General features: G+C 49.2%; 6 protein-coding genes across 6 annotated transcripts; 1 reads left to right on the plus strand and 5 right to left on the minus strand.

Moving 5' to 3' along the window:
• Window positions 1–1055: 1055 nt before the first annotated feature.
• Window positions 1056–2985, minus strand: N7511_002262 (putative PHD and RING finger domain protein; the record flags this gene model as incomplete). Its single annotated transcript, XM_057124687.1, has 2 exons — window positions 1056–2659; window positions 2736–2985. The coding sequence occupies 2 exons, from the start codon at window positions 2983–2985 to the stop codon at window positions 1056–1058; spliced, it is 1854 nt and encodes a 617-aa protein (XP_056986846.1).
• Window positions 2986–3933: 948 nt separating this feature from the next.
• Window positions 3934–4602, minus strand: N7511_002263 (60S ribosomal protein eL43). Its single transcript, XM_057124688.1, has 4 exons — window positions 4530–4602; window positions 4426–4456; window positions 4157–4321; window positions 3934–4036 (listed from the first exon to the last, which is right to left on the minus strand). The coding sequence occupies exons 1-4, from the start codon at window positions 4546–4548 to the stop codon at window positions 3973–3975; spliced, it is 279 nt and encodes a 92-aa protein (XP_056986847.1). The 5' UTR covers window positions 4549–4602; the 3' UTR covers window positions 3934–3972.
• A 1099-nt stretch (window positions 4603–5701) lies between these two features.
• N7511_002264 (saccharopine dehydrogenase family protein) lies at window positions 5702–7171 on the plus strand (the record flags this gene model as incomplete). Its single annotated transcript, XM_057124689.1, has 5 exons — window positions 5702–5891; window positions 5957–6104; window positions 6165–6237; window positions 6291–6415; window positions 6469–7171. The coding sequence occupies 5 exons, from the start codon at window positions 5702–5704 to the stop codon at window positions 7169–7171; spliced, it is 1239 nt and encodes a 412-aa protein (XP_056986848.1).
• A 145-nt stretch (window positions 7172–7316) lies between these two features.
• On the minus strand, window positions 7317–8659 carry N7511_002265 (alpha/beta fold hydrolase; the record flags this gene model as incomplete). Its single annotated transcript, XM_057124690.1, has 5 exons — window positions 7317–7594; window positions 7660–8224; window positions 8299–8406; window positions 8459–8511; window positions 8581–8659. The coding sequence occupies 5 exons, from the start codon at window positions 8657–8659 to the stop codon at window positions 7317–7319; spliced, it is 1083 nt and encodes a 360-aa protein (XP_056986849.1).
• A 332-nt stretch (window positions 8660–8991) lies between these two features.
• Window positions 8992–10647, minus strand: N7511_002266 (amino acid permease; the record flags this gene model as incomplete). Its single annotated transcript, XM_057124691.1, has 1 exon — window positions 8992–10647. The coding sequence occupies one exon, from the start codon at window positions 10645–10647 to the stop codon at window positions 8992–8994; it is 1656 nt and encodes a 551-aa protein (XP_056986850.1).
• A 379-nt stretch (window positions 10648–11026) lies between these two features.
• N7511_002267 (pinin family protein) lies at window positions 11027–12103 on the minus strand (the record flags this gene model as incomplete). The annotated part of the gene is made up of 3 exons (XM_057124692.1): window positions 11027–11473; window positions 11530–11598; window positions 11654–12103. 3 exons carry the CDS (start codon window positions 12101–12103, stop codon window positions 11027–11029), a joined length of 966 nt encoding a protein of 321 aa, XP_056986851.1.
• Window positions 12104–12120: the final 17 nt, after the last annotated feature.

Below are 12120 nucleotides of genomic sequence, written 5' to 3' on the forward strand. Positions count from 1 at the left end.
TTCAGTGGATCCTTTTCTATCGTTGGTTTCTTTGGTGTTTGCGTACAATCGGAGAGCCGATTCTGGAATGATGGATTCATGAGTGACATGAGCGTTTTCTGCTTTTTTCAACGTTGTCTATTTTCCTAGCGCGTTGGTCCCATGCAGCATTGCGCATCAGCCTTTTTTCTTTTCTTTTCTTCTCCATTTTTCCATGAGATCCCTCTTATTTGGCGTAGGACTTTGATCTGTTTTCTATTGACATAGTACATTTTAAGCCTGTACATGATATTCACCTTACTTCTTCAAAATATAACCTGATAAATCCACATCGAGACAAGCTTAAGAAGAAGCAAACCCTAAGCTAAGATCTTTTCCTGCCTAACCCCCTCTCCCCCAGGCGTGTGAGACGGGCGCGGTGACTTGCAAAGCAAATGTCCAGAAAGACAAATAGCGATAAAGAAGAGAGAAAAATGAAGCACGTAACCATATCAGATCAGTCATCATGACATCTCAGGTTTTGAGGTCAGGGAGTATGACATGGAGTTTGGAGCGTTGAAGGTCCTGTCTTCGGGGTGAGTACGAAGTGAAGTTGGGGTTTGATCGGTTTTTTGATATTGCGTAAGCTTGTGAGCATCAAAAACATGCTCTTTGCATTTCCATATCTGCTATGTTGATTTGCGCCACTGGTATCGGCTTGGTCAGAATTGGCGGGCTAAATACCACGCCTCGTTTGATTGTACTTGGGGGTTTGTATCAGCGATCCGAAGAGTGGAAAAGATATTTTTCATGTATATTATATAAATCAAAGAAAAAGATCAAGACATACTCTACCAAAGATGTTTAGCAGGTCAAATCAATCTCATCCGAGGGTATATAAAAAAAATATGATATGACAACAAGAATTCCCGCTTGGGAACAGCAGCAAAGGAAGAAAAAGATGTCAAACAAAAACCAGTCTCTATGGAAGGTCAAAAACGCCGGTTATACAAGATCCATTCCATGATCAAGAAATCCATTCAAGGTTGAATCGCTGGGAACGCCAAAAATGCCTCGGGTTCGTATATTCATTAAGATCAAGGATCACCGTCTGAGTCGGCGGTCAGCACGCGCTGCTTCTCTTTGCTCTTGCGTTTGAGGGCGTCGACGGTATTCTGCACTTCATATCGTGCCTCTGTTTCGAGGTTGGTGCGTTCGTCTGATTCGAGGGTTCGCTTGTCGCCGACTCGGTCGTAGAGCATTCGAGAGATTGAGCGGTTGATGTTCGTGTATTGTTCTTTGGTGATCGTTTTCTTTCGATAGTGGGGTTTCAACGCGGTGCTGACCATTTTCTGGATATCGGATTTGAGGGCCAGGGACGGGCCTGAGCGGGTTGGGGATGAGTCTGCTGAGCGGGAATGCAGGTGTGAGGTTTGAAGTGCGTGGAGTGCTCTTTGAGGGATTCGGGATCTGGGGCGAGCGGTTGGACGAGGTGATGTGTCCTCGTTTGTGCCGTTGGCTCCATGAGATGGGCTGCCCGAAAATGAGAGTTCGGGGGAGAATGGTGGCGAGGAAGGTTCGGCTGGGGAAGACAGTTGAAGAGGGGATATGGGGCGGCTTCGTGGAAAAGGTGGTGGGGTGGTGGACATGATAGGGGATGAACGGCTAGAGGATGCAGGTGATATTGATGGAGACGATGGACCAGGAGATGCGCCGTCGGTGAGAGCGACAGATGTTGCTGCGGACAGTTCGTATGAGGTGCGGCTAGGTGCATCTTCAACCTCCTTTAATAACGACGAAAGGAAGCTAGGGCCGTTGGAACTTTCACCAGTCAGTCTCGCATTGGCACTAGCAGCTCTGGATGATTCGCCGGCTTGGTTTTGTTGGGCTAGTGCTGCTAGTTCTTGCGGCCGCCTTGTGCGAGGGCGCTTCAACTTGCGCTGAGGTTCGGTGGGTTCGGGAGACGGCGACATGGTAGGCTCTTTGCGCTTTCGAGCAGCGTTGGGATTATTTTCAATCTCCCGGGCTCTCTCGAAAGCATTCCATGCTCGCATTTCCTCCAAAGACTCGGGCTCGGGCGTAGGCTCTCTGGGCACCCGCGGACGGGATGGTCGGGCAGGTTCAAGATCGAATAGCGACGCTGTGTCGCGGAATCGACTACCCCCACCCTGACGTTCGGCGATCTCGAAGCGACGTTGCCAGGCTTGAAATTCGCGCTGGTTTGCCTCCTCGCGACGACGCTGTTGTATGACCCGTTCGGCGGAACGATCGTCATCGAATGGGAAGTCCAGATCGAGGTTCAGATTATCCCAGACAGTCTGCCAGACCCGGGCCCAATGGTGCGAGTTTGTCTGATTTGTATTCTGCAATCGCCTCTGCTGCGCCCTTGTTCGTCGACTGCGACGTTCGGCCGGGCGCGATAACACCGTGAGTACCTCAGCTGCCGCCGATGTTCGCTGTGATTGGCATCGCTGGCAATACCATGCCCCCGATGGGATCTCGTCTAGTCCTAGGCAGAATAGATGCGACGAAGCATCACATCCATCACAAAGAAGTAAGACATCCTCGTGATCTGCGCTACCGCAAAGTGTACAGGGTTGGAAGTCGATTTGGTCATCGTCGCCATATTCAATGAGCATGGAAGGATCGACCTCGGCGACTTGCGTCCGGTCTTGAACGGCATAGGATGAAGTAACGGCACCTATAAGCAAAAATAGAATTTGGTTAGTATAATTATTCAACATCGTCATACTCATACTCAAGGAAGGGGGTCATACCTCCTACCCGATCACTTAACTCGACCATATTAAAGCTGCGGCGACATATCGGACAGCTATTAGCCCTTTCTACCCAAGGCTTTAAGCAGTTGTTGTGTAGGATATGACCACAGGGAAGTAGCTGGGCGATCTGGCTTGAATCCTCAAGCCCATCCTTGAAGTTGCCATTCCCATCCAGGCTCACTGGTTCAAGAGGATCACCAGCGCCTTCACCAAGGTCTCCTAAGCAAACAATACACACGTCGGACATGGACAAAGAAGTTGGAGGCGAAGTCCATGAAGAGCGAAGTGTAGAAGCGAAGATGGTGTGGGGAGCGCCTTTTGAAGGTGGGCCGGATTGCCGGACTAACGCAAAACAGGAACGTGACGGAGGCGACTGATGCCCTGGATTGCCCGCTTAATATTGGGCGACTTTAAACTGATTCTTATGCTTTTAAGGAGGCTGTTGTTGTTGACTGTCTAGCGGGTGATCCCTACAAAATGTGAGAATATAGCAGTTGACTTGTCATGTTCGAGTGAGAAATGACGTTGACTACAGTGTTCACCCAGGTATGTCTACATCCGGTGAGATGGTCTACAGATATGAAGGAAGCCTAGTCTTGATTCACTTCTTAGTAGTTGGTAACACATTCGAAACAAATTGAGTCTCGTTGTTGATACTGGGCGCTTAACATAGGTGTATAGGTGGAGATGCGCATGTGAACGCCTAGACTCAAGACTAAGATGCATACTAAGATCCTTGTACAACACTACAAAATTTGGTGGATATCATCAAGCCGATGACGATCCTATTTTTTGGGCTAAATCGCAGAAGCTCCAGGGCCGGACTCATTCCTATAGTGATCATGATCGCGGCCCAGAAATCGGTGGCTGACCTAGGTCAGGCGGGCCAACGCTAGGCACCAAGCGCATAAGGTCCTCACAATTTTGACTCAATCTGATCAGGTCACTACTTCACCGGGCCTAGTCTACGTGACCGTCTGACATCAGAGATCCAGATCAAAGTCCTACAGTCGCAGTCGACCAACATGGTTCATCCGGTCGCAAGTGAAACATAAGGTAGTCGAGGGTCTATCAGGCCGAAAGAAAGGAAAGCGACCAGATGCCAGAGTGAGTCATATCGTACGAATATTGGCGTAAGCATAAGAATTGAATTCGAATCCCGAATTTTTTTTTCATTCATTTTTGGTATTCAGACGTAACCGTAGAAGAAAAAGGAAACCACATAATCCCCCGTTTAAACCTCGGCGATCTCACGGAGACGACGGATGGTGGAGCGGGTGGCGGCAGCAGCGGGGGTGCTAAAAGTGAAATGATAGTCAGTAATCGTCATTCCCAGTGGTCATGGGCGCGCGCCTGGATTCGGTCCAGCGCAGTCCAAATCCAGAGCGACGGCACAGTGTTGGGAATGGAAAACTTACGAGACGGTGTAAGCACCACCGGCAACAACCTTGTCGCAGCCCTTGCACTCCCAGATACCGACAGCCTTGCGCTTAACGGTGTTCTTTCCGCAGAAAGTACAGATGTAGCGGGCGTGCTGGGTGACTTCCATCTTCTTCACCTGCTTACGCAGGGAAGCACCATATCTGTTGGAGCATTGTTAGAATCGTGGTCGAGTGAAGAGTGTCCGTTCTTTTTTTTCGTCGTTCGAGGAATTCATGTGTGTGCGCGGAGTTCGAGTGTGCCATACCTGGTACCGTATTTACCGGTGATGCCGACCTCTGGAGTGAACAGTTAGCATTGAAATGGAGACAGATTCGACATGCGATGAGTCGAATAATGAGGAAAACATACTCTTGGTGCGCTTCGTCATCTTGGCTGGTTAGAGGATGAAGATGGGTACTCAACAGGAGATCGAAAACGACGCTTTGAATGAGCGGGTTGTGCTGTGGATTCTCGCTTAGGGCTCTTGGCTTGGTGGGTCACCTGACCTGTGTGGGCTTATGTCATGGTACCCAATGGGGTATTGTTGTGGCCTCAGGCACCCAGAATGCTTACTTTGGGCTTCTCCAGGGCTCCATGATGTCAGTTGGATCCTCTTTTCATTACTTTTCATACTTTTTTTTTCTACTATGGCTCCATAATGATGTCGATTGTTGATGCCATTCAATTCAGGTGTGAAAATGCCTCGCAAAAAGAACCAGCAAGCAGCAAAATGCCATGGATATCTCAATCTGCCGGATTTTGTTCCAGACGCCATCAAGGGCAGAAGACGCGGCTCGTTATCATGTCTACACCAGTAGCATTCCTCTATATTACCCCATATTATATCATTTGATCGATATAACCTTGAAATCCTGGCCGATATAAAATGACCCTATTCTTATGAGGCAATCCTCCGTTACAGGGATGTGTCTAATTGAGCGATATGACTAACAGTGAGTCTACCTAAGCCATTGCTTCTACAGACCCGTTAAGATTGAAAGCTGTCTTGGTAATACGGTGTCATTGTAGGCTAATTCTTATGCGGAACAAGAGCGGCGAGAAACACGCTAAGCTCAAACACCAAACGACTCTTCTTCCACGCGCTCGACATCGAAGTGGTCCGGGTGCATCAACTGGTTGTAGCCCAGGGTTCTAATCAGCCAGCGCCTTGCTTGATCAAAGTGCACCCAATATGGCCTTAAGTGGGGTCTTCTGCCAAAAAGTCGTTGCTAACGTTATAACCTAGTCTTTGAGATTTGAAGGCCCACCACGGCTGCCTTCAAGAGCGATGTAGCTGGCCTCTGCAAGTGCATTGTTTTCAATTGCACTTTTCAGAAGCCCGAGGTCTCCATTTATTATAAAATACAAAACTCAAAATCCAGGGAATTGGCGACATGAGTTAACTAGGAATTGTACTGTATAGCGCTGCATATTCGGAAAATATATAGTCACGTGGCATGTGACTAAGCCAATATAACTTACTGTACCGAGGTAGGTTAGCCAGAATCCATATGCTGTGGCTGTAACACCTAGCAACAACCATGACTTCTAATCGCCAATATGATCTGGTCCTACTGGGCCCAACGGGCTATACGGGCCAATTCTGCGCTGAACACATTGTGCAGAACCACCCTACCGACCTGAAATGGGCCATTGCTGGTCGCTCTATGCAGAAGATGGAGCTCATTGCCAAACAGCTCAAGGCTCTCAACCCGGATCGCGCTGAACCAGGTGCCTAGTCCTGCTACTTGTTTGTGCTTAATTGCTATAGATAGAGGCTTACTTGTTCTGCATAGATATCCTGGTCGTTCAACTCAATGCGACTGAGCTCCAGGAGCTTGCCCAGAAGACGCGGCTCGTTATCAACTGTGTGGGTCCCTACTACTTGTACTCGACTCCAGTGGTGGAGGCATGCGCTACCAATGGGACTCACTACGTCGATGCGTATGTTTATACTCACATCTCTTTGCTTTGGAGTGATCTGACAGCCACTGATTGCTACAGGACCGGTGAAACACCGTGGATCAAGTCAATCATCGAAAAGTACCATGAGACGGCCAAAGCCAATGGCGCAATTGTCAGTTCCAGTATTTTTCCTCACGGTGGCAGTTCCATGCTGACTACATGAAGATGATTCCCTCGACCGGCGTTGAGAGTGCGCCAGCTGATATTTTAGCATGGTCTCTCGTCAAGCGAGTCCGAGAGGATTTGTCCTCGCAGACGCGCGAGATCAACTGCACCATCAAAGAGATGAAGTATATAACATCCGAATCCCATGAGAAATCTCCAGTCTGACCAACTCGAATAGATCTTCTGGGCCAAGCGGCGGTACTCTAAACACAGTGCTGACAATGTTCGACTCGCTTCCGGCATCGGAACTAAAGAACGCCATGACTCCTTTCGCTTTAGCAGCCTCAGCTCCACCAAAGACCATCCCGGGCGACTCAATCCTCAAAAAGGTCCTGGGCTTCCGCTCAATCCGCGATCTAGGAACGGTGACAACATCCCCTTCCGGCATGGCCGATATCACCCTCGTGCACCGCAGCAGCACCCTAATGCCCGAGCTCTACGGCCAATCCTTCTTCTTCAGACAATTCCTGTCGGTGCGCAACGCTTTTATTGGTCTAGCCGTGCACATCGGCTTCACGATCGGTGTGATGCTCCTTGTGCTCCAACCCGTACGGTGGCTCCTGCGGAAATTCATCTTCGCGCCTGGTAGCGGACCGCGCCGCGAGGATTCAACGAATGATCGCCTGGAATACCATGCCATTGCTACGCCTGAGGGGCAGCAGACAAAGCGTGTCTTTGGTAAAATTACCTACGAGGGTGGTATGTATCTTTTCACTGGATTGTTGCTTGCAGAGGCTGCTATGGTCATTCTCAATGATGAGGAGACTATTAAGAAGGTCTCGCGTGGTGGTATTGTTACCCCTGCTACCATGGGACAAAGCTTTGTCAATCGTCTAGAGAGGGTTGGCTGCAATATCGAGACTAAGGTGTACGAGTATTAAAGGGGTTGTATCATGCGCTCAGCAATGTTTATGCGTGTCTGTCACTTGCAATTTCGCTATGATTACATTTTATTGAATCCGAGATACGATATGTATGCAAAAGCAATAATGAATCAATATTTGCCTTACCACTGCTGTTTATTAACTACAGCTTCTCCGACCTGGCCTCAGTAAAAGCCTTCTCTTTCAACCAACCCTCAATAATGTCATTGACCTCCTGAGGTTTCTCCCACAATGCCCAGTGCGAGGTATTGACCTGCTTTACAGTCAAGCTGGGGATATGCTTAACCATAGACTTACCCAAATGAGCAGGCAAAGCCTGATCCCTGAGCGCCTGGATAAACAACGTAGGAACCTCAATCTTGCGGTCCAGAATAGCAAGTTCATCCTGATAATTCACCTGCCGAGTGCGGTACCAATTCACTACATCACCCATACCCGTTAGCAAATCCACCACGTCACCAAGGGGGAACAAGAAGTTAACATACGCGGCCCTTGGACCCCATTCCTTCCAAATTCCCGCACATAGAACTCAATTTCATCCTCGCTCAACAATTTAGATCTCTTCAACCCGCCCAACCTGTCAACAAGCACACCATGATGCGCATCAAAACCAACGTCACCACGCTCATTCCGGCCCCCATACAGGGCTAACAAGAATTGGCGAATGTCATCATCAGATTTGACTACCTTCTCCACCTCCCCACTGGCAAATTGGATCTGGTATGCAAAATGAGGTGCCGCAGTGCGGACTAGATCTTCTAGTTGGACTTCTTGTTCCATTGGTCTTGCATAGGGGACGCAGACTGTAAAGAGGTGCGAGACTAGGTCTGGATGCCAGAGAGCGATGCGGTAGGCCAGGGCAGCACCCCTGTTGCAGGTGTTAGCTGTTGTGTAAAAGATGAGATGGATGGGCTGGGATAGGAAGAAAGGGGAGACGTGCCAGTCATGTCCGCCTAGAATAATTTTCGTTTCCCCTAAATGTGTTGCTAGGGCTTTTATATCCGCTGCGCAGCTTTTGTGGCCGTAGGGCTCAGGGTCGGCTGGGGCGTCCTGGTTTCGTTGTTGTTAGTGGATTTCTTTCTCCGTGCTGGCACTGGCACTGGCACTGGCGTAGGGAGATTTACGGTACGTCCATAACCCAGACAATCGGGTGCTACCACCCGCAGGCCCATGTTGACTAACATTGGGACTTGGTACCGCCAGCCCATTGAGATATCGGGGAAGCCATGGATCTGTGGTGGGAGTTAGCCTGTCGGTATCGGATATGGGTGTCAAGGTGCTCACCAGGAAGACTGTGGCTTTGTATTGACCTGTTTTTGGCTGGCTTAGAATATAAGCTGTGGTAGGTTAGTTTTGGTTCTCTGTCGGATTGCGAGGGTGCTGTCGTGCTCATGTGTGCTACCTACAGTAGTTGCGACCATTTAGAACCGCGGTCTTGTACTCGATGCGGGGGTCGCCTGACACCTTGATTTTGTCAACCGACATGGCTGGTAGCTTCAAAATGGCCAATTGAAAATGTAACAGATCAGACAAACTCGGTGTCTGACAAGCAAAGCAGTGGTGTGGGTTGTAAGATGTGTAGCTCCGAGTTGGATATATATTGCCGTGATCTCCGCAAGATACGGTGAGAGAGTTAGATTCCTGTCAACCCCCAATAGCCTAGAATCAAATCCAAAGCCAAGTTATGAATTACGCATAAAGAGTAACGTTTAAAGAGAATCGGATTTCTAAACCGACCGAACCCCTCAGAGCTTCAGCCTCGGCCCATTGGATGCCAAGACATTAGTGCCAAGATCGCCTTGTGGCTTGGTGAGTTTCTACTTCGGCGGACGCATAAGTTGGACAACGCTCGAGTGTCTCAGACGCCCCCATAATGTCTCCTTGGGAACTTCCATCTCCTCTTCAGCCTCCAACTCTGCCAGTCCACTATGCAAATCAACTAAGTGGGAAGGGATAGCCCAAGGATCACCCCGCCTCCAGAATCGATGTACCAAATAGATGACAACGAACAGTGGAAGACCAATATACGCAGAGAGGAAATCAGTAACAGACCACTGCGATGGAAAGAAGACCGTGAACCCATTGAGCAGACAAAGCAGCCCAAACATGAACATCGTGATATAAGAACCAATAGGTTGCAAAGGCGAGCGGGCAACCAGGCTGTCCGTTGGGATTTTCTGGACATCACAAGCCTTTCGGAAACGAATGTAAATGATCGAGCAGCAGACCCAGGAGATGAACCCTCCTGTGTTGACAAGGTTCATCAGCCAATTGAATACATTCGCTGACGAGGAGTTGACATTCATATACGCCAGCAAGGAGAATAGTGACCTAGCAACAACTGCATAGACTGGGACTCCATTCTTGCTGCACTTGCGAAAGATTCGAGGGGCACTGCCTTCAACTGCCATGGAGTATAGGGATCGACTGGCAAGGTAGAGGAAGGAGTTTCCAGACGACCATGCTGCAGTAATAATGACAGCATTGATCACACTAGGAAGTCCAGCAATGCCGGCATTCCTGATACCAACCACCCAAGGTGATGAAGCAGCGCCATTACCTCCGCTCGTCAATGATGGATCATCAGACGGGCAGATGACCGAGATAGCAATTGTGCCACCAATATAGAAGACAATCAATCTCCAGAAGAAATTGCGAGCAATCTTTGGTAGGTTTCGACGAGGAGATTGAATCTCACCACCCGTCACAACAATCATCTCCGGCGAGAAGGTGAATGGCAACACACAACTGATGAGAGTAGCAAGCGCAGCGATAAATCGTCCAGAGTCCCCATCCACAATCATAGCCTTGACAGCCCCAGGCTCCATCCAGTAATGAAACCCAAGACGCTGATGATTAGGCCCACCGCCCCAAAATAGCACAAACGAAAGCACAATCAAGCCAACAATCAACAAAACCTTGAGCAAAGCAAACCAAAACTCAGACTCGCCGTAAAACTTGACGGGCAGAAGATTCAGCGAGACAACAAGAAGCAACATGATAGTAATCCAAACCGCATTATTGATATCAGGATGCCAGTAGTTTATCACCATAGCCGAAGCAGTCAGCTCAAACGGCACAAAGATAGCATATGAATAGAAATACAACCACCCCATCATAAACCCCAGGCTAGGCGATACATATCGACTGCCATAGTAGTTCATCGTTCCACCCGGGAGGGGGAGGTAGGCTGATATCTCCGTGACGCCTGTGAGGATCAGGTATACTAAAGCGGACATTAGGACATAGCTGCCGACCAAGAAGGCCGGGCCGCCTTTTGCTAGTGTGGCTCCTGTGCTCACGAATAGGCCTGTTCCTATTGCGCCTCCCAGGGCAATGAATTGGGCATGGCGGGATGAGAGGCCTCGTTGGGTGGTGTTGTCTTTTGATGATGTGCTTTCGATTGAGGAGGGGGTGTGGATCGAGGTGACTTCGGGATGTTTTTCGTTCGTGTCACTTGGAAGGATTGCCATTGTGCCAGAATTAAGATAAGAGCCTGCGTACACGTATTCCAGGCCTTCTTTACTCGACTATATAGGAAGTGAGTTAGGGCTATAGAGCCAAGAGATAAGCTTATCTTGTTATCGGCTTACGGGGCTGATATCGCTGGCGGTTGCCTTTCACAAATCGACAGGGGTGTGCATCGTACAGTCCAGGCAGGGAATAGAGGTGGACATGATGCCATATTGCGAGGTCATATCATAATACTTTGCTGCCCTGATAAGCATGTTCCAGCCCCAAACTCCATGGATATTCAGATGTCTTGATTTCGCTTCCATTATGTAAACCAATGCTGGGTATTGTATTTGCTATCTGCACATAATTGTCATCGTAGTTTTAAACGACTGGAATCTAATAGATCACAGTATCCTCGTTATCCTCCACGACCTCTCCACCATCATCGTGATGGGCATCACTCTGGTCATGCACAGCAGTATCCACACTAGCAGAACCGTTCATTGTTACTGATTCAGCGTCTTTCTCCTTAGTGTCTGCCTTAACCGTCTCGGAAGCATCCTGAGTTGGTTCCTTGGGGCCAGACTCTTTTGAATCCACAGGATCCGGGGCACCTGGTTGGTCCAAGGTATTTGATAGCTGCAACTTCTTCTCGTCTTGCGGTTCTTCTTGTTTCGTCGCTGGCTCTTCCTTAGAGTTGTTATCTGACTGAGGCGCAAAGGCCTCTGGTGGGTATCGTGCTTCAAAATCGGCAACTTCACGTGCAACCGTGGCTCGCGCTTCTTCAATTTGCTTCTGTATCACCGATTCATCGCCAGGCCGTGATTGCCATGGCTTGTAGTACTGCTCAATTGATTAGCTTGCATCCCCAGTAAAGAAATTCAAGGCATATCCCTCACCAGAACGGGCACAGCCCGCGTCTTTAGGAAATGGGCCATAGCAATGATATTTGCATGCCGAACTTCCATCTAAAAGAACCGAGTCAGAAAGAAAACCTTAACCGAGAGCATTGGGTAAATATACCGCCTCACGCTCATACAAAGGCGTCTCTTTCCTGCGAAGAGCCTCGCGCTGTTCCTTGCGCTGCTTCTTCAACTCATCATACTGCAAATCCTGAGACTTGAGCTTATCCTGTTGTTTGCGCTCAATATCTGCACGTCGCTTGGACGCCGCAGAGCTAGAGCTCTGCGAAAGAGTACCTAAAAGCCCGCCAAATAACCGCTGACCGCGCTTACGATCTTCTTCGCGGCCTCCGCGCGGTCGCGCAGGCTTGTGTTCTACAAAGGCATCTTGCGCTGTGGGCTGAGGTGATGAGCGGCGGCGCTCGGTTTGCGGGGAAAGGTTGCTTTGAGAGCTAAGTCGCCGGCGCTTGGTATCGTGTTCTGAGACCGACGACTGGCGTCGCTTTGCGGTCAATTCTGGTGATTGATGGTGCGGTTCTTGTTCTGGTACGGCGACTGCCGAGGCGAGCATGCTACAAAGATGGTATA

The sequence above is a fragment of the Penicillium nucicola genome (genome assembly GCF_028828085.1).
Source record: "Penicillium nucicola strain IBT 29836 chromosome Unknown utg000002l, whole genome shotgun sequence".
In the NCBI taxonomy this organism is placed as follows: Eukaryota; Fungi; Ascomycota; class Eurotiomycetes; order Eurotiales; family Aspergillaceae; genus Penicillium; species Penicillium nucicola.